This window comes from Manihot esculenta, chromosome 3, assembly GCF_001659605.2.
Source record: "Manihot esculenta cultivar AM560-2 chromosome 3, M.esculenta_v8, whole genome shotgun sequence".
NCBI classification, from domain to species: domain Eukaryota; kingdom Viridiplantae; phylum Streptophyta; class Magnoliopsida; order Malpighiales; family Euphorbiaceae; genus Manihot; species Manihot esculenta.
The window spans coordinates 31,510,840-31,537,118 of NC_035163.2; the positions used below are offsets into that span (position 1 = coordinate 31,510,840).

The following is a 26,279-nucleotide window of genomic DNA, read 5'->3' on the forward strand; positions in this document are numbered from 1 at the left end:
TACACGAGAACTTGAAAGTCCAGAACTTTTGCATGGTTTTTTTCTTGCTCTTTGGTGATCAATAGTTTTCTTTTTTCTTCCTACTCAGGTTCTAAAGCATTTCATTAATGAAACTCCATTAAAATTAAGGACTTAAATTTAAAGTGAATGTTTTTTTATTAAGGAATTTTGGACCAAAAAATTATTAATAGATAAACTTTAAGGATTCAATATAGACAAGTACCCTTCTATTATTTTTATGGAAAAAAAGCATAATCAACCAACTAATTAGTCCAGTTTAAGCAAACTCCTTCAACACTGTTTCTAAACAAATACATCACAAACCAAACCTTGGCAGCTTCCTTGCATACTTGAGGCTGAAATATGACCGCAGATTGCCCTTTTTGGCTTCATTCCATTACCAGGAAGCTTAAAACTATAGAGGATATCATTGTCATTACAAAAGAGATACTAGGGCAAAACAGAAAACGACACAGAGGATTTCTATGTCATTTCAAAATTAAAAAAAAAAAAGAGAGAGAGAGCTAGAGAACAGTTTCAATTCTCCCCCCCCCTCTGTCTCTCTCTCAATATGCAAAACCACCTGCTCGGTTTCTGGTGCTTCTATTGTTACGAGAAGCATGAGGAGATGATGATGAAGAAGAAGAGGAAGATGCAGAAGTTGGTTTAATGGCTGCAAGTGAACAGTTCTCTTTCCTCATGGTCTCCTCCTCGTCCATAAATATCTGCCTACACCTGCACTCCACGCTACAAAAAGCTATATCTCCTCTGCTTATTAACCAAAAAAGGAGAAAAGGATCCATCTTTAAAGATTAGCAAGTTAGAATGAAGTCTTGTTGGGTTAATGTCCAAAAATTAAAATCTGGGTAGTCAAGAAAAAACTAAAAATGAAATAGTAGGAAAAGTAGGGTTGTTATTGCTTACTTATACATGTAGATGTCTTTTCCAGGCAAGAGTTTCTGTCCACAAAGAAAGCAATGCTCAAGAAAATTAGATGAGTGGGGATAAACAGAGCTTGAAGAAAGCAAACAAGAAGTTTTATTGATCATCGCAGTGGCTTTGCTGATCACTTGTGTGGTTTTGTCATCAACACCACCCTTTTGTGCCTCCAAAACTATACTTAAACCAACCATCTCTCATTATAAAATTTCTCTCTTCTATAACGACAACAAGACAAAGAGCGTCTCCAACGACTGGCTAAGGCGGCTGCAGCGGCGGAGAAGGAGGAAGAGTCGAAGAGATAGTGTTTTGGAAATTGAAGGGAAATAAATAAAGAGAGAGATGGTAAGAAAGACGAAAGGAATTGGTGGGTCCATTACAGCACAGTAGTCAGGACGATTAGCTAGCCAACGATTTGACTTCTTATGCTTATTAACTGCCACGTATCTCTTTTCAGTTTCCATTCCAATTTCTTTTTTGTTTACTTTTCTCCTTTTTTATTTTTTTTGTTTGTTTGTTTTCTTCCCTCTTCACTTTGTACATTACAGCTCACTAATGACTCCCATAATCCATTATTGATACAGAGATCAGATCCTAGCCAAATGATTCACAAACAACCATTGTAAGCCATCCATGAAAAATTGCAAGTTACCTAATGACGGTACTCGCCAAGTGTTTGATGAAATGCCTAAGTTGGGGTTAGTTGATGTAGGCGAGCAAGTTACCCTCCAAATTAAAGTCGGAAAATGAATGGTACGGAATGGGCACATGAGTACGTGTCCATGGCTTGAGGGGTGAGGCTCTGTGCATCCGACTACAAATCTCTGCGCATCGTGAGCTGAAGAAGAAGACCCACCTCGCAGGTAGCTGACACGTTGATCAATCAAGTGATAAAAGCGCAAGGACTTGAACCCTCCAAGTGGGTCCACGTAATTCTTACCATTTTAGGCCGACATGTGGGTCGAATACAACTCTACTAATTTCACTTTCATGGGTCCCATTCCCATCGGCCATTTTGCTGGAGGGTTTGAATGAAGAAGAAGGTGTTGGGCCGCGTGCGTGTCCTGAGAATGATAGAAAGTGGGGCCCAGTTTCCAACTAATTGAACTCAACTGTGTAAGGCCCATTTTGAAGTTGAGATGACGTGACAGTTTTTTATAGACTCTTTAATTTCAAATAATATTTTAAAAAAATAAAGAAAATTCAATTATTTTCAATGCTTTAGGTCTTCCTTATTCCAATTGAAACCTTGATGGTACTCCAAAAGTATTATGATTTTTTAAACAAATAAAGTTAGTCAATAATTTTAATTTTTTGTGAAAAACATTGAATATCACTTAAATGAGATTGAGGGAATATAGCACTTTAATAAGGAAAATAATATATCCCACTTTAATTATCTTTTAATTTATCATTGTATTATTAGATAAAAATCAAACACCCGACGTCAAAGTAAAGAGTCCTAGGATGTGATTGATTTGAATAATTAAGGATAATTATTTTTAAAATTTAACTTATTTTAAAAATAATTTCAAGCCAACATTTATATGACTAATTGCGTTTAAAACCTAAAAGCAAGATTTGAGTTGAAAGACGATACATTTAGGTATCAAATCAACTTTCACTGCAGAATTTTCTTTATCAAATTCAACATTTATTTTTTGTTGCTACCTATAAATTCAACATTATTACTGTATCTTCATAATAAAATATGTGCTAAATTAATCTTATTTTATGACTGTATAATTTTAAATTTAAATTTAGTAAATGAAAAGAAAATATTAAATATTACAGAAAAGAAAGGAGGAGGATTAAAAATAAAAACCTAGCATCATCTTACTTTTTAATGATTCAATTTGGTGCATCTGAACAAAAATTGGTGAGAATATTTATATTTTAAACAAAAATTTATTATTTAATTTTTATATTATAAAAAATTATTCTTTTTATTTAAAAAATATAAACAACTAAAATTTTCATTTATTAATAATTTAAAAAAAAAGCAATAGAACAAAAATAATAGAGATTAGTAGGGACCAATATAAAGATATATATTGAGAATGAGAAGTGGGTATAGAATCCAGGATGTGGATGCATGGGATGCTTCATGGATTTTGGAGACAATTCTGTAAAAAAGTTGATGGTCTATATATAATCCTTAAAATATCATCCACATTTTATATCTCAATATACTACCGGCATCAGAGGAAGTGGGCAAGTGGAAGCCAATCCATCCTAAAATTCTTTTCATTGTGACATAGGTAAGGTGTTTGTGTACTGACTATTTTTTTTCTTATAATATTAACGGACTAAAAAAATATATTTTTTAAAATTATATAAAAAAAAAATGGTGTCCCATTGTTGGAAACAAATTATTGCATCCCATCCTACCTTGTACTGCGGAAAAATATCTCTTTGGAAGATATTTTGTAAATATCTCCCATTCAAGATATGCCTGATGCGTCATAATCTAATGGCTAATACCATTTCAACTATTTTTTTTTTTAGTTTTTGACTTCCAATTTTGAGGAATCTATAATCAAAAGGTCTATTTTATATCATTATTAAAAATTAAATTAAATTATAAAATTTTAGATGGATTTTTAAACTAATATTGATAACATATTAAATGTTACATTAAGAACATAGGATTTTAGGCCCAAGCATGCTTATTGGGTTTCATTATATGAAGGACTGATGGGCCGGGTCCACATATTTAATTTGAACGTTTGATATCTTGAAAATTGTTTTTTTTTTCAGATAATAATAAAACCAGCCCAACGTATTAGCTTCATAGTGTATGTACATTTGAATTAATTTAATAACATCATTGTATTATCCTTCTCTTTTAATTAGTGGTAACAGTCTCGAATTTTTTTTAATAAAACGTAAATTTTATTAAATTTCAAGAACAATCAACTCAAAAATTAATACTTTTAAAATTTAAGAGATAATTTAATGCGCATGAGTATAAATTAATCTGACTAATAAATTACTACTTAGTGCTCACAAGTGATAATATTATTATTTCCTTGTTCAATTTTAATATATGACTTATGATGATCAGCTCTTACAATATCTGCTTGCTTTTTTACCCAACCATTTATAATTTTAAAATTTGACTATGATCATTTTTTGCTTCTGAAAAATTTGTGTCAATATCATTAATTAATAATTAGATGTACTCAAGCAACCAACTTCAATAATATAGTAGAAAAACACAAGAAATAAAAGGTGTAATTGATGGGTTTTCAGGGAGCAAACACTGGTTTTCTTTTACGTTTTGGACCACCAAACCAGGCTTCTTCTCCTACTGCAACAAATTCTTCACTGTTGAAGCACAGTCTCAGGGCCAGACTACACAGCTTTTTCATTTTTTCCAACTTCAAATTTTCATTTTCTGAGCTGGTTAATTAATTTCGTCCGGCCGCCACCATTCATTTCATGCTTCAGCAACTCTTAGTCACACATTCCATGTACTGTATGTCCACAGTGTTTCCCAAGAATGGTGTATATATATATATATGTATATGATGAGGGGATATTTGGATGATAAGCAACAATGTTCCATATTGAAAATGAAAGAGAGAGACAGTGATGTTCAAGTTGGAGTCAGCCACTATGCCTGTTGTTGATAGAGATAACGAAATACTACCTACATGCAAGTGGTTGTACATGTGCAAGGCACATGCTCTTCCTTGCTTCTTCTTCTTCTTCTTCTTATTCTCTTCTGGCTTGTATGTACCTTACTTACACATGCTCTGCCCATGGCTGTCCATAGATGCACATGCATGCTAGCTTCTTTCATTTTAGTCACATTTTACCCCTTTTTTGTTCATGTGGATGAAAAGAAGATATGTATTCAGATTTGAAAGAGACAGCCTTTTTGTCCTTAAAGTTTTAATACAAATGCATCATATATTCATAGTATTATTATCGTGTTCGCATTGAATCGTCATATATTCATAGTATTATCATCTGTTAGCATTGAATCGATTCGCTAATTCAATAAATTATCAATATCATTTCAAAGAAAAGAGTGTCAAATCTCTAATACTCGTTAATTTTTTACATTAATTTTTTATATTTAGTAATTTATTAAAATAAACATGACCATTTCATATGATTAATTAATATTTTTTAAAAATTTATAATTTTAAATCCAACTGTATTAAATGAATGAATGTTTGATATTATGATTATTTTTATATTTAATTATTAAATAAATGGCACATATGTTTTGCTTTGAATATATTGAAAAGAATTTGATTTTATGGCTAGATGTATAGTTGTTTACCATAAAAATTAATAATTTGATTTTAATATATTTTATTTTAATTAAACAACTTAATTGTACATTTATTTCAAAAATAATTATAGAACTTTCTAAAATATGGCAAGTGATTGGCAATTGCTATACAATAATTCCAAATAGTCTTATCCTGTTTAATTAAATAGAAAATATGTATATTATCCTAAAATGTTAAATCTTAATTTGGTATATTAATTAAAAACTTTTCAATAATACAATAAAATATGCAAACAGCAATACTCCAATTTCAGAATAAATAAAATAAATAAACTTATTTCAAGACTAAATTAATTAAAAAAATTTAATGCTTTGAATATTTAAAAGAATAAATAATTTTTTATATGGGTAAGAGAGACGGAAATATATATATATATATATATATATATATATATATATATATATATATATTAATTAATTTCCCAATCCAAGATTCATGTTAGAGGTCATAACAAGAGAAGGGACAAAAATTAGAAAAGCCTTGAGGAAAAAAAAAGAAAAAAAAGACAAAGCAGAGGAAAATCAGTGCAATATATAATAATATTATAAAGTCACTTGAAGAAATAATAAAGATAAAAAGTGTATTTGAAATCTTGTCCTTGCTAACGCCGTACTACTTCTATGATTTTTTTTTCTTTTTAAAATTTTTGTTTTTTCACTTTTCAAAATCAATCCACTGCACCCTCTATCTTTAATCTGAGAAACCCTACCCCTTCTTCTTCTTCTTCTTCTTCTTCATTCCCTTTTCCATCTTCTTCGCATTTGATTATATGGTGTTCATGTGGCATTACTGCGTCAGTGCTCCTGCCCACCAAGTGTTTGGCCTTTAACGACTCTTTTTCCCAATCTGTTTTGTATACCACCGTCAAGATTGAGACTACACATGCAATTTGAGCGGCTAAAAGTCCATAACAAAGACCCACGAACCCTAGTTCCCAAACAAAGCCTAAGTAAATGGCCACTGGTGCCCCCACCAGGTAAAATGAGTAGAAGTTTATTCCTGCCCCAATAACGGGCCTAGCACTTCCTCTTAAAATCCCACAACTTGTGGTTTGTGGACAATTCGCTAGCTCACATACTCCAATTATGGGCAGAACAATCATACATAACTCAAGAACTTGTTCATCCTCTGTAAAAACTCTCCCCCATGTTTCTCTTCCTAGTGTGGTTAATACCAGCCCAAATAATGAGCTTAATAGAGCTAGTCCTATAGCAACTGCTGTAGCCAAACGTGCCTTAACTGGTCTTCCAGCTCCTAGCTCGTTGCCTACTCGTGTTGAGACCGATGAGCTAAGCGCTGTAGGTAAGGTGTACAAGAGAGATGTGGTCTGGATTACTATCGCTGATGTAGCCAGAGCAACTCGAGGTTTCGATAAGTATCCGGCCGCAATTGTCATGAACTCATACCACCACCACTCTAAACAAACAGCCACACAACTCGGAACAGCCAGTCGAATTAGAATCCCCCATTCCCTTACTCCCAGTGAAGGAGGAAGCTGCGGTAGTGGTGATAGTGGTGTGTACAAAGGCTCCTCAGGGACACGAGTGAAATACATGTAACATAATAGGTATAAGAGAGTGTTAAAATTAGAGATAAAAGTTGAAATTGCAATTCCAGGGACCCCAAGACGAAGAGTGAAGGCTAGGAATATGGTGATTGGGAGGTGTAGAACAATGGACACCGAAGTGCAGCACATTAATGGCCATGTAGTCCCTTTACTACGTAAATAAATGCGTAGAGGGTGTAGGAGGCTATTAGCAACAAGATCTGGGATGCAAAACCGGCAATATAAACTCGCAAGTCTGGTTATTTCAGGATCTTGATGAAGAGCAAGCATGAGAGGTTCAAGATTCAACCATAACAAGCCAATAGGCAAAGAAACCACGAGTAACATCAGAATTGTTCTTTGCAAAGTCATTGATGCTACTGACAAATTCCTCGACCCAAAAGCTTGGCTGCAAAGTGGCTCCATCCCCATGGCCAAACCTGATAAGACTGAGTAGCCGGTGATGTTGGTGAAACCAATAGCTAAGGCACCTCCGGCGAGCTCCAGACTTCCTAGCCTTCCCATGCACGCAACTAAAATCATGTTTTTCAGATAACCCACCAAGCTCATAGCAGCTATTGGGAAGCCGATATCTGCCATTTTCTTTAGCTCATCCACCACCTGCCAAAACAAAGGAGAAAAATCAGCGTGGACTGAGAAATTTAGGAGCAGTGAGAAGAGTTTGCAGTTGAATTTAAGAAAAGTATACCTCTGGCATTGTCGGGTAGTTTTGGGAGTTCTCTATAGAAAGCATCTTTAATCCTTTTCAGTGCTGCAAGTTTTGAGAGTTAGCAGAGAGGAAGGAGTGAAGAGATATATATTTATAGGTAAGAAGGTGGTGGGAGGATTTTAGTTAGTTGTTGAGTGTTGGGATGACAGCACTGTGCCCAGGAGAGTGGTGGGAGCGTACAGAGTGTCCAATTGCAAAGATACAGCAAATCAACCTTATTTTGGAAAATTCTTTCATCCATCGACCGCCAGTAACTATTCATCTACTGTCATGTATTAAAAATATTGTGAGACTTATATATTAATTTAAAATTTTAATTTTTCAGATCTGTATAAAAATTTTCTATTATTTCAACCGTGTCCAATGCTGTATTAGTCTTCTCCATACCATACTGATCAAATTACATTTTGTTATTTTCCAAATTTAGCCCAACATATCCACTTACAATTTGGAATTCATCATATCCTCAACTGAGAATAAATAAATAAATAAATAAAACCCATAATTTTTCATTTTAGTGCGAAAAATCTAACTCAAAATTTCACTTCTAACTGAAAATAAGCAAAGCAGAAAATAGAAGAAAGTTTTTTTTTTTTTTAAAAAAAAACACGAACTAAGATTTAAATTTGAAACTTTATGGTTGGATAATTTACCAAAATTTTCTTCCCTCTTCCCAAATTTTTTTATTTTTACTTTTATTTTTATGGATTTAAATTAAATTCCATATGACAAAAAAAACCACGCGTTTAGTATTGAGCACGCAGCTTTTCTATTAAAGGTACGCAGCCAAACCCCTTTCTATATCCATTTCCTTTTATACATTTCTTCTTTTATGAGCTTTTTCTCTACAATTAATAAAAAAAAAAAAAAAAAAAAAGGAGAGAGAGAGTTAAGTGGATCTTGTTATCTTTAAAGCCTCATGCGTATGTAATTTAAGCACAAAATAATTTATAAATTTTAATACTTTTTATTGGAATTTTATTATTTTAATCATTAAATTAATGAAAAGCACAATAAGGCAACTCCAGTTTAATAGGCAACTCAATCTGTCAGCCTTTATAATGCTTTTCTAAATTAAGAAATATAAAATTAAAAAACCTCTGTCAATTGTCAAAATACAACAAGTTTTGTTGTACTTTGACGCACCGCATCTCATCCATGATATAATTTCTGGCTGTATCATTAGGGAGTGAGAATTGAAAATTGTAAAAAAATATATATATAACAAATTAAAACTAATTCAAATAGGACAAAAATAAATCCAACTATTTTAATTTATGGGTTTAGACTATGGTTTATTTTTTAATTTTAATTATATTTTTAACTCTACTTTCAGAAATTAATAACAATTGGTTGAAAAATGAAATTTTGATTCATCAATTTTTTCTAGAATTTGAATTCAACTGATTAGATTAAATAATTTAATTTTTTAAAAAATGAAAATTTTAAATTAATTTAATTTAATTATTTTTAATATAAGCTCCATTGATTATAGAAAATACTTTTCAATAAAACTTTAAATATTATTACTAAGCAAGATAATATCTTCTAATTCTGTGATGCCAAGCTTTAATTTCCATTGAATCCAAAAGGGTAAAATATATAAATCAACATTAACCGTGAAATTAAATTATATGTTGGTGTCACGCATACATGGGAACCATGCATGTGCATCTCTTCTTCCTTCAAATTGAATAAATCTTTTCGAAAATTATTACACCCACTTCCTATGAATAAATAATGTTGTCTATCAATTCCATTTCAAATCACACTTTTATATATCATTTTCAACTATCATGCCCTAAAATGTGAAAATAAACATATACCATTCTAAATTTCAAGATGATACCATATTTCTCCCTATATAAATTATTTAATATAATTTATTTTTATTAAAAAATATTTTTTAAATATAAATTATTTTTCATAAATAAATGGGCACTTTTTTTTTTAATAACAAGAAAATTTCATTAATTCAAAGAGAACAAAGAAACAATATGAGGAGGACGGATATCAATCCAAACTCCTTGACCTGACTCAGAATGAGCCGATATTGGTAGAACATGAGCGACATCATTCGCAGATCTATAAACAAAAACACACTTTGCTTCCTCATAACTAGATAGAAGCAGTTTACAATCTTAAACCAAAAGGCCAAAAAACGATAAATCATCTAACAAAACACAATTAACTGACATCACAAGTATCTGAGCATCCAATTCGAAAAGAACTCGATTCGATCCATACTCTTAAGTATCATATAAATAAGATTTGGTATACAATAACGGTAGTTAGGGAGAAATGAAACATTATCCAATGGTGAGATCTTAAACGTTCTTTTTTTGGAGTTTTGGGACATGAAAAATGCCGTGGTTTTGGGGCCAAAGGCACAGGCTCTTGTATGTAAGAATTCCCAACACATTAAGCCACCCTTCTCGCTTCTTCCCCAACGCGTGACAAATTAATAGTACTGCCAGTCGGCTATGCTCCAATATTAAAATATCTATTTACTATTAAAATAATTAATATTATCGAATAAAATTTAAATCATGATTTAGTGAATTTTAAAAATGTAACTAAAATTTTATTGTATTATTTATTTATTCATCAAATATATCATTAAGTATGAAATATTTATCGTATATAATAGTAATTTTTTAAATATAAAATTTATATACGTAAATATCTATAAAAAGAAATAAAATTTAAAAATCAATCATAATATAAGAAATATAAGTCAAATGTGAAGCACAACAAATGGATTTAGTGAATCTTATAGTCTAATTATTAAAAGCCTTTAGTGAGGTGATCCCATGACCTTGAAATTATTTCCAGCTACTAGATCATGTTCATGTATTGCACTCAAAGCCTTTTTTGTTCTACTTAGTCAACAATTTTTGCTTTATTTTAAACCCTAATCATGATAGCTATCCCCCTAGAATTGGAAATTCATAGTGGAGAGAATCAACTTAAAACAGATTTGTCCACATTATTTGGTCATCTTTATCCACCTAGTGCTAATTAATAGAGGTAGATATTCAAAAGGCAAAAATTGGTGGCTGTCAAAACCTTGTAGAAAAAGAGAGCGTGCTTGCAACAATAATATATACACAAATACAAGTGCAAATCATGTTAGCTTTTGTGGGTAGTGACACATTCATAAGCTTACTTCAATGGCAAGTAAATTAAGTTTAATTTTGAAAGTTCTCAAATTCAAAAAAAAAAAAAAAATCAATGAATAGTGCCATTACTAGAGGCAGATCTTCAAGTAAAAGGCAAAGACTAGATTGTGCAAAAATATTTTAGACAAAATAACTTAATTGAAATAATAATATATACATAAATCCCACATCGATTTTTTTTCAAATCATGTTGCTTTATCGATAGCGTTATCCTCATGGGCTTATTTCAGCCTAATAAGAATATTTAAGTGCTTTGAGGACTTTTCGGTCACTTTAAGTACATTCGAAAATTAGATTGATTTAATAGCATTCTCATTCACTGGTATGTATAAATCTCTCTAGCAGAACACCAATTCCATCGAAAAATTGAGATAGACACTAAATCTTAAATATAGGTAATTGAATTTTTTATTACTTATTATTCTAATTTGAATCCGTACTTTGGCAGCAAACAAAGAGGAGGATTGACCCAAACTGTAAGCAATTAATAGTTTTCAATCTAATTTGATACGCGCTATTTAATTTCTTTGAAGAATCAGAATTGGTGTAGAAAAATAAATAGTAATTGATTTACTATGATCTGCTTTTTAAATGACATGAAAGACGGCTTATTGCAAATAAATTAAGTTGAATTTTGAATGGTATTATGTTAAAAAAAAGAAAGTCATGGATAATGCCCATTACTAGAGGCAGATCTTCAAAGGCATAATTTGAATTGTGCCAAAACCTTCTAGATAAAATAAGGTGCTTGCAAGAATATTTAAGTGACAGGTTGGAGATTTGTTATCATGGGTTTTCTTTTTCTTCTGCTGTTTCACCACTGTTTTATAGAGACATAAAATTATTTTTTGAGTTTTCATTTAATTTATGAATTTTAATTAAAAGGTTTATATTTAAATCTCGACAGTTTTCGTCAGTGGAAAAATAAAATTATTTAATTGTTCTAAACTATATAGGAATCGTAAGATCCTCTTTAAACAAATCTCACGTTTGGTCTTTTCAATACGAAATTGGACAGCAACTATTGACAGCTCCTATTCAAAAGGTCATTAATGATTTAGGCAATGTGATTTCTCTTTGACACGAAGCCAAAGTATGATCCTATTTCAAGCAGCTACAGCAATAGCTTTTAGGCCAAGATAAACTTCAAGGAATCATGCTCTTTTTATGTATATATATAAAACACCATAAATAGCTGAACCTTTAAGAAGAAATTAACACGTGAAAAAAAAAAGAAATAATAATAAATAATGATAATCACGTGGAAGAATTTGGTTGCGGGGCACATCAACATGTGAACCCTATTCTAAAATATCAAAGACCCAACTTCTCCCACTTGCATGGAATCCAATAAGAAGAATATAGAAATTAACCTTTATTTTTATATTAAAAGACACAATTCTTTTCCTAGTTTTATTTTCTATACATGACCTAACTTGGCTATCCACATAGAAAACTAGCTACCTCACATGGATTTCATTAATTAACAAGTCTCACTCTCTCTCTCTCTCTATATATATATATTTATGCGACCATACACAAAGAAAATTAGGTAAACATATGAGATAATGTAATAATTTATAATTTTTTTCTACAATAAAACATTAATTAAGACAATTAATTGATAATTAGTGCTTATATTAGGTCAATTATCATGGTGTAAATAATTGTAATAGCTATAATATACTGTGATGTTAGGTTAGGTATTCACTGATTGATATTTATATTATAATACAATAAATAATTAGGTTACTGTTTTTCCTCGTGTAAAAGAAAAGTTGCCCATATCTTAAAAATATCACTTTATCTTATAGCCAATTATAACAGGTGCATTTAATATAAATCTGACTTAATTATATTAAATATTTTATCAAGAAAAAATATATAATTTTTTTACTAGTTTGTTCTTTGCCTGATAGAAAATAATTATAAGTATTCAGTTATATATGTTCAGTCAACCTGAAATTATTATATATATAAATTATATTCAATTTTTTCAGTTTTTTTTCTTCAATAATCGTCTTTCTTTTTGCTACCTCTATGTTGCTGTCCTGTGCTCTTTCTAAATAGGGGATAGTTTATCCTTCCTTCTACTTAGAGAATAGATTTTACTTCCTTCCCACCCGTAAGTAGGATTTTGTGTATAAATAATTGATTTTTTTTTTATTGAATTACAAATCTGTAGGATTTTGTGTATAAATAATTGACTATTTTTATTAGATTGCAGATCCATACTTTTTTATGGGAGGAATTTTTGAATCTATTTTGTTCTTTGTTTTTCTTTGTGCTTTGTGCTCTTATTGCATGTAAGTGATCCAATTCGTCCTCATAGATGCATTTGCATTTTCTCCAAGCGAGAAGAAAAGACTAAGATTTTAACGATGATTGTTTTTTCAAGACTCATGTTTTTTTCCTTTACTTTTTATCCTTCTTCGTCTGTGGTACTTTAAAGAGATAGATCTATTTATATTGATTGTGAAAAAGAGTTTTAAGTTTTCTACTTTTGCCGACAATCTTGGGGATTTCTGCCCTTTCTAATTTGTTTATTAGAAGGTTGATTTAAGGCTTAGAGTGTCGAGGAGCCCTTCTCAGTGGACCCTTCACAGTTTGGATGAAGTTCTAGCTACATTTCGGTTCTACTCTTAGGTTCTTTAGTCCTTCGACAGGTGAGGAAGCCGCTTCTTGGATTGTATGAGCTTTAGCTTGTCTCCTCCTCTATTTGGTGGCAACCATCTTAACTCTTTCTTTGACGTTTAGCCTTAAAGTGAGAAAATTATTTTACGTTTAGCCTCAAAGTGAGAAAATTATTTTGCCCTCTCCTATAGTTAAGGTTTCAGGTTTCAGGTTTCTTTGGATTTATGAACTTAGTTTTGAGCTTGCGTTTGGACTTTTTATTAGGTTTGTACCTTAAAACTTCTGTTTTGTAACTGGATGTTTATATTTTGAGCTCTCAAAATCTCTTGTTGAATATCATTCTTTATAAAAAAAAAAAAGAAAAATAAATTTGGATTGATCGTATATAATTTCCAAAGTGATATTGCATGGCATTGACTTCTAAAAGAAAAACAATGGGACTCTCAATTTACACCCAAGTCTATTTGTTAAGGCAATTTGAATCATTTGGCACTGACTCATTAGTGATGAGTAATGCGCCTACTAATTAATGATTCTTGAATCTTTCTATTGGGCTCAACTGTGTAAAGCAAAAAGTTCAATTAAGAATCCAAACTCGATCTGTTAAGCAAGATTCTCATGCCAAACCAGCTGGGCTTCTAATCTTTATAATTAGAGATCCATATATGTCGACTTGTTAGCTTTGATAAAATAAAAAAAACAAACAAAAAAGACTTTTTAGGATAAAAAAGCACATTTAAATATTATTAAAAAATTATTTTAATTATTTTAGGTTTTTGTTATTTTAAATATTTTATAGCTAATATATTTAAGATCATATTTATTTACCATTATAACGAGTAAATAATTTATTTTAATTAAAATTAAGCCATGTAGATTAATTTATTTACAAATTTATCTTTCTCTTTATTTTTAAAAAATAATTTATATTTAAAAATATTTTGCAGTAAAAAATATTGTTTAATAAAATAATTTATTTTTTATTGTTTAATTTTAATAAAAAAATATATTAATAAATTTATCTATAAAATTTTAATAAAATATTTAAAATGTGTAAAATATTTGTTTCCCTTTTTAAGAGATGAAATTATTTTTTTAAAAGAATTTATTTTCTTTAAATAGAAAAAAATATTTTCATAAAATAAAACGGAGCGTTAACGTGAGATTATTTTATTATAATGATTCTTTGATTTTTATCGCCACCAACTCACCTCCCCGTCGCCATGCTTAGCATCAAAGATACAGGATTTGGTTTTATTTGTTTAATGGTGCATTCTCCAATACTGTTCACAACGCTCAAAACTCCCCTCGCCTTGTTTCTCTTTTTTTAATTATTTTTTTAAAGTTTAAACCAATTGCTGTTTAAATTTTAAATAATAATTTAACTTTATTCACATAAGACGAACCTATAAAAAAATTATTTTAAATTTTAAAAATACTAAATCTCTATCATTTAATTTCATTTACTAAAAAAATAAAAAAAAAAGTCTGTTTTTTATTTTTGACGTGATATATGTATAGCGGTATTGGTATATTAGTTGGATGGTATTCCATCGGTCAATGGAATGAAATTGAAGGCTGTCCAAATTTTTTGTTTAAATTTGAGGTGTGTTATTGGATTGGATTTTAGTTCTATTAGTTTGGGAGTATATACTTAATTTCTTTATTTTCACAAATATTTTGAGTTTTGTCCGCTGAACATTTAATGCAATTCTACAATTGCATAATAAAAAAACTCATCTATTTGAATAACATCTCAATGTTTTTAAGAGTTTTTTTTATCATTTATTCAAAATAAATCAAAGTATAAAAATAATTATTAAATTAACAAATTTAACTATTTCTAATATTTAATTATTAAATTTAAAATTATAAAAATACTGAAAATATATTATTTAAATTAATAATACACTTGCTTATCCAAATGGTTGATTAGCTTCAACCTTCAAGTGATGTGGCATTGGCACGCAGTTTAACGTACCTTCACGATTCTTTCTTCTTCGTTATTCCGGTGATCCACTACCACGATGATCGCTCGGAGGATTTCGCTCAAACAGCGGCTTTCCACCTCCGCCACGCGCTTTCTATTTCCCTCTACTCACAAAGCTTCGTCTCCGTTGTCGCCTTCTCTGGTCACGGAGCTCGGACATCCATCTCTAGGTGTTTTTTTCCTGCGGCGCTTCTGTAGCAACGCTTCGGAATCGTTTCAATCGATTACTAACTCTATTGACGTGAACCTCTGCTTCTTCTTTTGCAAATCAAGCTCAGTTTTTTGCTTTGAATATTTGTTTTTGTTTATATGAATAGATTATCAAATTTATCTTTGGAATGTTGATTTTTTTTTTTTTTGGGTTTTCACCGGAATTTTTCCAGAGTAGAATTCGATGTAAGGTGAATAAATGTTGCTTTTCGACTCATGCTTTGGCGGATCTTCCAGTGGGCGGGATAGTTGATGTGCCTTTAGCTCAAACTGGTGAAGGCATCGCTGAATGCGAACTTCTCAAATGGTTCGTGCGTCAGGCGAGTGATTTATGCTTTCTCTATCTCTCTCTTTTCATGTTATTTTCACTAATTAAATGTTTGTTTAGTGATTGGTTGAAATTGTCCACTTCAAGTTTGGCCGTCTTCACAAATTGGGATATTTGCTTTAAAAACAAATGTTTATGTGGATTAATGAAATTTCAGTGTCTTCCAAGTTGTTCATGAAACTTGAAGTGAATTTCTGTTACACAATCTGTATGCGCTCAATTATGTCCCATAAACAACGGGAACGAATGTTGATACCGTGCTTTTTGCAGGGGGATGAAGTTGAGGAATTTCAACCATTATGCGAGGTTCAGAGTGACAAAGCAACTATTGAAATAACAAGTCGTTACAAGGGGAAAGTAGCTCAAATTCTCTCTGTTCCTGGAGATGTTGTAAAGGTGAGAATCTAAATTTGAAACTTATGCATGTTAGACTTCACCTCTTTCATTTACATGTCTGATGTTGGAAATGTGGCTTTTGGCTGTGAGAAAGACTGGTTAGTTCTATATGTGGGATTAGCAACATTCCAACAAGTGGGAGACGTGATTTAGGATTTTTTTTTTCTTTTTGAATTTAATCTAAACCAGTCAAACCAGATGAATTTAGGAAATATAGGTTTGAGAGCTGAAGCCTCCTTTCTAATAAAGGGAAATGGGTTTTTTGAAAAAGTTATTCAACATTTACCCAAAATTATTGCGGCAAATAAAAAAAAAGTTTGCCATTCACTTTAAAATTTTGCAACTCCTGAAAAATGTAGCATGCTTTCGTTAACTATTAGACAATGAAAATAATATAGGGTGTAAGAAAGTTGAAATAGGTTGGAATTGGAAAGGGAAGAAGATCAATATACTTTTGGTTAATATATATGCTGTCTGAATAAAAGTCAATATTACTGTAGGTTGGAGAAACTCTTCTAAAAATCATTGTTGAGGAATGTCAAGCTCCCATACAGATGCATGATGGTTCTGAAGATAAAAAGTCAGTTGATCCCAAGCTGGAAAAAATTCATATTGGTGGAGTTCTCTCCACACCAGCTGTGCGGAACCTTGCAAAGCAGTATAATATAAATTTAAATGATGTCCATGGAACTGGGAAAGATGGAAGGATATTAAAGGAAGATGTACTTAAATATGGCATTCAGAAGGGAGTAATTGAAGAATCACCTGGAACTGTGAGAGCTGATTCTGGGAACCAGTTTCTGGGGGAAAAAGAGAAATACTCAGATGCATCAGCTGAAATAAGACCACTTCATGAGGACAAGATAGTTCCACTAAGGTAATATTAGATACAAACATAATCTTGGATGCCATGAAATTATCATTTAGGTGGACCTCTAGACTGCGTTTATGAACAATAGTATGATACCCAGTTCTATGCATCTAATTTTGTTAATGCCTATGGAGATAGCATGGTGGAGTTCCCCCAGATCCTAAATCTTTAGTCATAAAATCTCAAACTTCATTATAGAATTACTAACTAATATTGTAAATCCTTAGCCCTTTTGGTGCATAAGTCCAAATATATATATATATATATTTTGCCAATAAGAAGTCCATATATTTTAATGTCCCTCTTACTAAAAGCCTAATAACTTCATCATACAATGCATTTTTTTTATGAAGTCAAAAGCGTTTATAAAACAGTCCCCCTTCCCATTTGTTCTTGTATGATTTATGATAATAATTTTGTTATCTTTTCATTCAGCAATTTTTTTTTATTAATTTTGAGTATAATGCATTCTCGTAGAATAGACTTGCTAATATCCTAACCTTTTTAAAGTTAACAAGTTAAATTTGTTATATTCTTTCAGGGGTTTCCAACGGACCATGGTGAAGACAATGTCCATGGCTGCAAGAGTTCCACATTTTCATTATGTAGAAGAGATTAATTGCAACACACTAGTGGAGCTTAAAGCATCTTTCCAGAATAATAATCCTGATCCAGGCGTCAAGCACACTTTCCTTCCATTATTGATAAAGTCACTTTCAATGGCCCTCAACAAATATCCGTGGCTGAATAGTTCCTTCAATGAGGAAACAGTAGAGGTGATCCTAAAAGGTTTGTTGATTTTATTCTGCCAAGTAGTTGCTAGTACATAGTTTATAGGCTATGTTGTGCTTCTAATGAATAATCTTTATTAAATGATAAAAAGCAACCCATAAGTTTTAGAATAGGTGTGCAACATACCAGCATTATAATTCTGGTTTCTAAAGCACGTAGCATCAAGTAACTAGAACTTGGAATTGTGGAGATTTACACAAGATCTCTGGAGGTCTAGTCTATCTGGAAATTGGCGTTGCAGTCAACAAAGCGTTTGAAATGTCCATAGACAGGAGCATTTCGTGCTATAGAGATTATAACAATGCACAATCTGGATTACTTGTAAAAACGTTGGATATTTCCATGAATAAAGATACATATCTGGAATCTTCTCATTTGAGTTTCTTGCTACACGTTATATGGGCAGATGGATGCTTATATGTGTTATATATATATGTGTGTGTGTGTGTGTGTTTCCAATAAATGGAAGTTTTAGTAATTTGATGTCAAATGTTGATAACAATTTACAGACTTGTATGTTGGTGTCACTTGTATCATGTTTAATAAATCTTTAATCAATGCTATTATTCCTCCTTTCTCCTGTCTTCTTCCTAACAGGAGTTATTATTGAATATTATAGGTTCCCACAATATAGGAATTGCCATGGCTACTCCACATGGTCTGGTTGTGCCCAACATAAAAGATGTTCAGTCTCTTTCCATCTTGGAGGTAAGTTAAGCGTCACTTTTCATCTGTGTTATATGCCAAAACTATTTATGAGTTATTTAAGTACAACAGAATAGATATTCTGGAGTTTGGAATTGGTCCTTGCACATTGTCAAGAAAAAGCATAAATTGAAATATCATGGAATATGATCTTTTCACTTACAATTGTTGCCTAAAGCCAATGCATATGAAATGCTCTATTTGACCATCATTTTTCAGAATGCAACAACATAAATAGTGCAAATGTAGTTTGAAACTAGTTTGGAAGTTGCAACTTATAATGTGTTAGACCGTAAGCGAGCACAAGGATGACGAGATGGCTAATCATTTGATGAGTCTTAGTTAATTTTTTATGCATACTTTTGAGGTTACTTCGCATAAGTACTACATTATTTTATTTCCGCATCTACTGACGTTCAAGAAAAATGTGCATTTGTATATTTAGATAACGAAGGAATTGGCAAGGTTACAACAATTGGCATCAGAAAATAAGCTTAACCCTGAGGATATAACTGGTGGAACAATAACTCTAAGCAATGTCGGAGCAATTGGTGGGAAGTTTGGTGCCCCTATCCTCAACTTGCCTGAAGTTGCCATTATTGCCATTGGTCGAATTCAGAAGGTTCCACAGTTTGCAGATGATGGGAATGTATATCCTGCATCAATCATGACTGTAAGTTACACATCTTTCTTATTTTCAGTTGCATTTTATGTGTCTTGATATATAGATCATACTGTGTTCATCACCGAATGAGCTTATAGTTAATTTGGATGACGCGCCCGTGTCTAACACGGTATTTAACTTTCTGCAGGTAAATGTTGGTGCAGACCATAGAGTTTTGGATGGCGCAACAGTTGCAAAATTTTGCACTGAGTGGAAACAATTGATTGAAAAACCAGAATTACTGATGTTGTATTTGAGATGATAGGTTTTCATTTCACAGCCTCCTCTTTACTGTACAGTTATTCAAAGCGAAGCAGATGAGAGAACCATTTTGTTGGGAAACTTCTATCAAGTGCCAAATTGCCAATAAGATTTAAAATAATGAATAGCAAAAATACTTGGGACGGGTTAAAATGTAATAATATATAAATATGGCATGTGCAATGTTTCCTACATTATTTATTCCTTGTGCTCCTTTAGTTTGTAACAATTTTATTTCAAACTTGAATTAATAATTGTAAGTTTTCATTTGTGCATTCGCTTTATCCTCGGTGAATTCATGAAATGGCATTTTAGGATTGAGGATATGTTTGGTGTTGACTATGCTTTTTTTTTTTTTTTTTTTTTCAAGTTCAAAACAAATTGTATAGTTGGAATTGTTTTTATTCAATTTTTTTTATATATTTTAAAACCGGAAAACAAATTGTTGCAAGCCATAAAAACTAAATCTTTTAGTTTCATGACATACTTTAACAACAAAAAAAAAATCTATTACATTGGATAAGATGGTCTAAAAATAATATGATTACCAGACAACCCTTTTAATATATGAGTCAGAAATTTTTAATTGAATTTCTTGAGAAGTTTTAGAAAATATGAATTAAAAGCCTTTTCATTTGAATTCTTTTCACAAATATAAAAATAAAAAAAAATGAGGCACTCTATATTAAATGAGAATGGATTTACTAATTATTAGATCAACTATTTTTACGTATAAATTTATATACAATTTATTCAAAATTTAATTAATTTGATATAAATCTTAATGTAAATATTTGATTACTTATTATTAAATTTCTTTCATGTAAAATTCAGCTTAAATTCCAGCTAGTCGGTTCCTTTTTTTCAATAACTGATTTATTTGGAAAGAATGAAAATTAGTGCTTCATAATGTAAAGTCAAAGCCTCAAAGGAACTAACCCGCATTTCGAAGAACGAAAGAAGGAACAGAAATGGCGACGGCATCATCAGGCATCCAAAAGCTCCTGCAAGTTGGGACAAAGATTGTCGCCGTTGGCCGTAACTACGCCGCTCACGCCAAAGAACTTGGCAACGCTGTTCCTAAGGTGATGATTGGTTCTATATATTCTTGTTCAGATCTTAATAATCAATTCAAATTGCAATTTTCAAACTTGAGCCATCTTCAGGAGCCGGTTTTGTTTCTCAAACCCACGTCGTCTTACTTGGAGAATGGAGGGAATATCGAGATTCCCCATCCCTTGGAGTCGCTGGATCATGAAGTGGAGCTCGCCGTCGTGATCAACAAGAAAGCTCGCGATGTGCCCCAGACCATCGCCATGGATTACGTTGGAGGTACTTGCTGTTACTGGTGATTGATTATTGACAAGAGGAAGCTGTTTTTATTTTTTCCTTTTCTTTTCATATGAGAAAATTGATGAGACTGCAGTAGACATAACTGGTCGATTTTGGATTTTAGGTTATGCTCTTGCCTTGGATATGACTGCTAGGGAAATCCAAGCTTCTGCCAAGGTAAAATTTCTATCCTCTGTCTATAAGCTAATTGGTGTAGGACTTGTTAGTTTCGAGATATGGGATCATTTTAAGGAGTAAACATTATGACATTCTTTGCTAGATCAATTTATTTGAATGATTTGGGGTTGTACGCGTCATCATCATCTTGAAGTCGAGTATTATGTCAAACATTTGTAAAAAAGTCATTTGTCTTTTCTTTGTGTTAATTATTTTTAGTTTGCACTTGATGAAATTTATTTTCTAATAATAATAATAATGCGACATCTCTCTCTCTCTCTCTCTATTGGTTATTTTATGCGAGTATTTCAGAATTTTGCATGCAATGGATACTTCTTTCTTTCTGATTAATGCCTTTTCATTTTAATATTTTTCAGTCTGCAGGACTTCCATGGTCTGTGGCTAAAGGGCAGGATACATTCACACCTATTAGTTCTGTTGTAAGAAACGAACTGAGATTCCTTTTTATTAATCTCTATTGTTAAAGCATGCCAACAGCAAACGAATTTTGAAAAAAATAATAACTAGAATAGTTTTGGAATTCCAAGGCTTATTTCCAACACTAACTGAATTTGGGATTGCGATGGGTGGTGACTGAGTCATGCAAGATAACCTTCAGGCATATTCACTTCTGCTTTTCTTTTCTCGTCTTTTGTAGTTTTGAGTTTTGCGCTTAACAATCATATCTGATTTTGATAAAGGATCGTATCTAAGATTTATCTTGTTCTTTATTTGTATGTGCTATCATTCACGGTATTGTTTATCATGCTCCAAATTTTGATTCTGCAAACATTTGTTGCAGCTTCCCAAGTCAGCTGTGCCTGACCCTGACAACTTGGAACTGTGGTTAAAGGTGTCAAAATCATCTCTTTCTGTACTTAATTCTTTGCATTTTCATTTTGAATGGGATTTTCAAATTGATGAGGTTGAATGGATATCTTCTTCCATAGGTAGATGGAGATATAAGACAGAAAGGTTCCACCAAAGATATGATTTTTAAGATTCCTTATCTCATTAGTCACATAAGTTCAATCATGACACTCTTTGAAGGAGATGTTATATTGACAGGTACCATGCTGAACTCTCCTGATTCATTTTTTAGTTTTTGATATTTAATGACCATTTATGGTCATATATAGCTTTCTTTACTTTGATGTTGGATAATAGCAGTGGAATCCTCTTTCGCATTGAAATTTACTTGCACTTAGCAAGCTTTTCGATGGAAGTTATTTGCCTGTTCTGAGTAGTTAATTGTTAATCGTAGACACTTGTGAATTGAGATAGGTAAATGTCATGTTTTTGTTGGCTTGAAATCCTTTTGCACAGGCACTCCACAAGGTGTTGGCCCCGTGAAAGTAGGTCAAAAGATAACTGCTGGGATCACAGATCTTATTGATGTTCACTTTAATGTCGAAAACCGCAGAAGGCCAGGAAGTTATTAAGCAAGGGGATTTTTCTTTCAATTTCTGACTTCAGTATAATGGCCTTGCTTTCCAGAGTCACCCAAGCTGTGATACATAAGCGATGAACTATGTATTTTATAATGAAATTGGATTTCTAGCATAGAAGCATGGAGCTTGGTGTTGACAAACCTTTTGGAATGAAGTAATAATGATTTTATGAACACAGTTACGGCCTTGACATATGTTTACCGACTACAAAGAGGCTTTACAGGAGAAGCACACTTAAAAATTAATTTCACACCACAGGAAAATGCAAAATCAAGCTCTCCAACATATACACGCTCTGACATAGACGACACTAGATGGCAAATAAGAACTTCTGAAAGAAATAATGTGTCTAGTGATCTTCTCAGGCTTCTCCTAGTCCTGGTTGAGGTAGCGGGCAACTCCTTCCAGTACAACTACTTGCAACAATGGAACATCTCCCGTGTACCCGCCCTTCTCTATATGATCCTTGTCACCTAAGAATTGTAGCTAGGGTCCTGAACTCCAACGACAAACCTAACAGGTATTTTTATTTGAGCCCCTGTCCACGGTGCGGAAAAAATTGAGAAGAAAAGGCAAGAGGTAAAACTGGAGAAGAATCAAGGCAGAAACTAAAGTAGAGGATCACTTTCAAATTGTCTACTCTTTAGATGCCTGTTTGTGCAAACAAATTAGCAATTCTATAATTCTAAATGCCCAATTTTTCACCTCTAGAATCTTGATTTTATAGTAACTTCAAACAGTAGATGAACACTAGCAATCCATGCAAACTTCAAGTACTTCATAAAAGGTTCAACAGCAATGCAGAAAACCCATCAACAAAAAACCTGAACTCCGCAGATGTAGTAATCATCACTATAAAATCCTCTAATCACGTCAATTTCAACGTGGGGTTTTTAGGATAAAACCTCATTCTCAGGTTGAACAAAACTGTCTGGTCTAAACAGACACAAGAACCACGCCAGGTAAGCTCCCTAGTCATGACCCACAACGAAAACCTTCTCCTGCAGGGTACCACAGAGTCCAAGAGTCCGATGAGATTACCGACGATTGGAATACGGTGTAGCTCCGCGGAACAGCTTGTGCATCAGCGTCTCTGAAGCCTCTCAAATTCCAGCGCCACAGCTCTGTGGCCCAGAGTAGGCGTAGACAGGAGTACCAGAGCTCAGGGAATCCGTGAATGAAGAGAATAATGAGCCGTTCACTGGATTTATGCTATGGACATTGATATATCTGTGTTCCATAGCTTCCATTATATCTATTTTAGCTTAGCTTGATAGAAAGGGTTTTGCTTTCGATTCGTACAGTGCAAAGATAAGCTGAATACTTGCGTTTGATTCCTGAGAAATGTCATGTCAAAATCAGTAAAGGGAATGGTCATTATGACGATAGAAATTGGAAAGTAATTACCATCGAAAAGGGGCCTCCAGTCTTCAGTCTTCTTTTCAGCCCCATAAAGAAAAAGGACCATCATGCGAAAACAAACACAACTGTACCACTCAAACAGCTTATTTATACCCTATTGCTTATTTGCTTGACGGTAGAGCTATTGTTATTTTCTTCCGCACTAAATGGACCTCCACTTCATATACCATAAATCTCCAATGACGTACCTATCCAAAGACTTTTCTTGACCAAAAATAGACAGTTGCCGACTTCTTCATTACCTACACGGCATGTCAGTGCAAGAAAATGATCTTTTCTTGCACAGTGCATCAAACAAACACAGCTTATGCCCTACCCATGTTACTGCACAAGACCCATATCACAAGCCAACACCTTACACGTTAGGCTTTGCCCTTTCACACTTCATTTTATTCACAGGTGGACAGATTTCTCTAAAGCATAAAAGCGACAAGCTTTCCAGGATCTTTTTCTGTCGAAAAATATGCAAGAAAAAGAAAAGGGGATTTTCTTTAATTATTGAGTAAATTATACCCAATAAAATAATCCCATTTGAAAGCTATATCCTCATATTTGAAAAAGCACAAGCATTTACCGTTGGAAAAGTTCAAAACTCAAGGTTCTGCCTAAGATCCATCAATGGATTTTCTTTTATTTTTATAATGTGGAAGACAAGCCTCGTGATAGTTGGAGAATAAAGAAAGGTGAAAACGAGTGAAAGTGACTTAGTTAAACCACCGAGTTACTGAGTAGTCTATTAGTTGCAGAAATCAATAATCCAATCCAACAATCCTCCAAAAGCAACAAACACCTTTTGCAGTTTGCACTTCGGAAAATCTGGAAAAGAGTGGGAAAGCCCAAGAAAATAATAATAATGGATACCTTTCCCAAAGCAAAACCCACAGCCATCATCATCTAGCAAACAACAACTGTGTAGTTACAAGCTAGTCAGTAAGATCCTGAAACAGTAACTGCACAAAGCCAAAAAAAAAAAAATGAAAACTTAAACATCTCAATTAAGTGACCAAATATACTGGCAAAGCAGAAGTGGACATCCTCTGCTGCTGCTGCTCCATGTTAAGCTCCCTCAGACTCAAATAGGGTATCTCCAAATCACCCTTTCTTGCTGCCGTCAGATTACCGGCGAGCGTACCAGGTGATGGGCGGTTAACGGTCCTGTATGGAGTACTTGAACCACTTCTGCTTTCAGTTATGTACACAGGACCAGATACTGATGCCCTGAATGCTCGAGCTCTAGCTTCATGGACATCTTCTTCATCTGCAAGATCATTATTATGGTGACTGTGGATCCACCTCCATTTGAAAAATAAGAAGGCTTTTCTCCACCAGTGCTTCTTCTTGGTGTTGTGGGTCTTTCTGCTAGAATCATCTTTGGTGATGGGTTTCTGGAGCTTGAAATGCAAAGAGTCTATAGTTGTCTCACGCTGGTGGTTCCTTGCTTCCTCCAAGAACTTTTTACAACACAAAGACAAGTTAATGGGTAAGTCTGAAAAAGAAGACGAGATCATATATCACAGAAGACAGAGTAATTAAAGAGTGAGACCTGAAAGTAGTCGATTTGTGGGTCAAAGCCATAGTCGCTGAAGTGATGGGACTCTGGCATTGGGAATACGGGAGACTTACTCGCCATGTCTGTGTATTTAAAGCTGTGGTTTTGTTGGATTCAATTTACAGATGAGGAGTGAATATATAGAGATGTAAAGAGGCATGTGGGCAATCTAGGCTGGTGGGGGGGGGCTCAAGGTGGTGATGGCAACTAGGAATGGCCACTTGAGAATGGCGAAGGGATCTTTTAGTTTAAAATTCCAATGGAAAATACGTACGATCTCTTTATTTAACACAGTAGTATTATTTAGCTGACACTCACCTGACGATAGGGGATTATTTTAAAAGTTCATACAGTTACATTTTTTTTTTTTTTTCTAAAAACACCCTCTCTTCTATAAAAATAGACTATATATAAATATATAATAGAAGTAAAACTTATGATCAGATTAAAAAAATATTTAATTTTTATATAATCAGCTCTAATTAAAATTAAAATTAAAATTTTTTAATTTTAAAAGCGATTTAATATCAATATACCAATGCATTAAACTCTTTGAAAAAAATTTTGATTAGCAATTCTATTCACAGGGGGTTTAATTAACCTTGATTTGTTACTGTTTATTTTTTCGATTTTCGGTATGACTAATTTGGTTCATCCAACTTTAACAATTTCATTGATTAAACTTTTTATTATTTTTTAAATAATGAGACATATCTTTTTAATAAAAAAATTCGATCAATATTGGTGTAACGATCATGAATGCATAGATGGTACACCATTAATAATCATT

At 32.6% G+C, this 26,279-nt stretch overlaps 5 protein-coding genes across 8 annotated transcripts; 2 read left to right on the plus strand and 3 right to left on the minus strand.

The window, feature by feature from the left end:
• Positions 1-212: 212 nt before the first annotated feature.
• On the minus strand, positions 213-1,277 carry LOC110610522 (FCS-Like Zinc finger 15). Of its 4 annotated transcripts, none has more exons than XM_043954611.1 (3): positions 925-1,277; positions 674-771; positions 213-628 (listed from the first exon to the last, which is right to left on the minus strand). In XM_043954611.1, exons 1-3 carry the CDS (start codon positions 1,131-1,133, stop codon positions 567-569), a joined length of 369 nt encoding a protein of 122 aa, XP_043810546.1. In that variant the 5' UTR covers positions 1,134-1,277; the 3' UTR covers positions 213-566. The 4 variants fall into 4 exon arrangements, with proteins under 4 accessions (XP_043810546.1, XP_043810547.1, XP_021606165.1 ...); XM_043954612.1 differs by having other exon boundaries at positions 674-768; positions 925-1,267; XM_021750473.2 differs by having other exon boundaries at positions 213-771; positions 925-1,269.
• Positions 1,278-5,858: 4,581 nt separating this feature from the next.
• LOC110611698 (protein DETOXIFICATION 55) lies at positions 5,859-7,513 on the minus strand. Its single transcript, XM_021752085.2, has 2 exons — positions 7,505-7,513; positions 5,859-7,416 (listed from the first exon to the last, which is right to left on the minus strand). Exons 1-2 carry the CDS (start codon positions 7,511-7,513, stop codon positions 5,917-5,919), a joined length of 1,509 nt encoding a protein of 502 aa, XP_021607777.1. The 3' UTR covers positions 5,859-5,916.
• Positions 7,514-15,268: 7,755 nt separating this feature from the next.
• LOC110612064 (lipoamide acyltransferase component of branched-chain alpha-keto acid dehydrogenase complex, mitochondrial) lies at positions 15,269-19,842 on the plus strand. The gene is made up of 8 exons (XM_021752717.2): positions 15,269-15,572; positions 15,715-15,861; positions 16,140-16,265; positions 16,766-17,142; positions 17,678-17,925; positions 18,548-18,636; positions 19,079-19,306; positions 19,446-19,842. Exons 1-8 carry the CDS (start codon positions 15,369-15,371, stop codon positions 19,557-19,559), a joined length of 1,533 nt encoding a protein of 510 aa, XP_021608409.1. The 5' UTR covers positions 15,269-15,368; the 3' UTR covers positions 19,560-19,842.
• A 594-nt stretch (positions 19,843-20,436) lies between these two features.
• On the plus strand, positions 20,437-22,695 carry LOC110611836 (probable acylpyruvase FAHD1, mitochondrial). Its single transcript, XM_021752349.2, has 7 exons — positions 20,437-20,643; positions 20,725-20,890; positions 21,015-21,067; positions 21,445-21,507; positions 21,870-21,920; positions 22,018-22,135; positions 22,394-22,695. The coding sequence occupies exons 1-7, from the start codon at positions 20,530-20,532 to the stop codon at positions 22,507-22,509; spliced, it is 681 nt and encodes a 226-aa protein (XP_021608041.1). The 5' UTR covers positions 20,437-20,529; the 3' UTR covers positions 22,510-22,695.
• Positions 22,696-24,647: 1,952 nt separating this feature from the next.
• Positions 24,648-25,705, minus strand: LOC110611837. The gene is made up of 2 exons (XM_021752350.2): positions 25,484-25,705; positions 24,648-25,391 (listed from the first exon to the last, which is right to left on the minus strand). The coding sequence occupies exons 1-2, from the start codon at positions 25,568-25,570 to the stop codon at positions 24,936-24,938; spliced, it is 543 nt and encodes a 180-aa protein (XP_021608042.1). The 5' UTR covers positions 25,571-25,705; the 3' UTR covers positions 24,648-24,935.
• Between the last annotated feature and the right edge of the window lie 574 nt (positions 25,706-26,279).

Excerpts from the sequence above, each read along its gene's own strand:
- LOC110610522 (XM_021750473.2), bottom strand. The coding sequence starts at position 1,133 with ATGGTTGGTTTAAGTATAGTTTTGGAGGCACAAAAGGGTGGTGTTGAT. Across the intron at positions 772-924 it reads AAAGACATCTACATGTATAA|CAGAGGAGATATAGCTTTTT; the intron begins GTAAGCAATAAC and ends TTGGTTAATAAG.
- LOC110612064 (XM_021752717.2), top strand. The coding sequence starts at position 15,369 with ATGATCGCTCGGAGGATTTCGCTCAAACAGCGGCTTTCCACCTCCGCC. Across the intron at positions 16,266-16,765 it reads TTCCTGGAGATGTTGTAAAG|GTTGGAGAAACTCTTCTAAA; the intron begins GTGAGAATCTAA and ends ATATTACTGTAG. Across the intron at positions 17,926-18,547 it reads AGTAGAGGTGATCCTAAAAG|GTTCCCACAATATAGGAATT; the intron begins GTTTGTTGATTT and ends TGAATATTATAG.
- LOC110611836 (XM_021752349.2), top strand. The coding sequence starts at position 20,530 with ATGGCGACGGCATCATCAGGCATCCAAAAGCTCCTGCAAGTTGGGACA. Across the intron at positions 21,508-21,869 it reads TCACACCTATTAGTTCTGTT|CTTCCCAAGTCAGCTGTGCC; the intron begins GTAAGAAACGAA and ends CATTTGTTGCAG. Across the intron at positions 22,136-22,393 it reads AGGAGATGTTATATTGACAG|GCACTCCACAAGGTGTTGGC; the intron begins GTACCATGCTGA and ends CCTTTTGCACAG.
- LOC110611837 (XM_021752350.2), bottom strand. The coding sequence starts at position 25,570 with ATGGCGAGTAAGTCTCCCGTATTCCCAATGCCAGAGTCCCATCACTTC. Across the intron at positions 25,392-25,483 it reads CACAAATCGACTACTTTCAG|TTCTTGGAGGAAGCAAGGAA; the intron begins GTCTCACTCTTT and ends TGTTGTAAAAAG.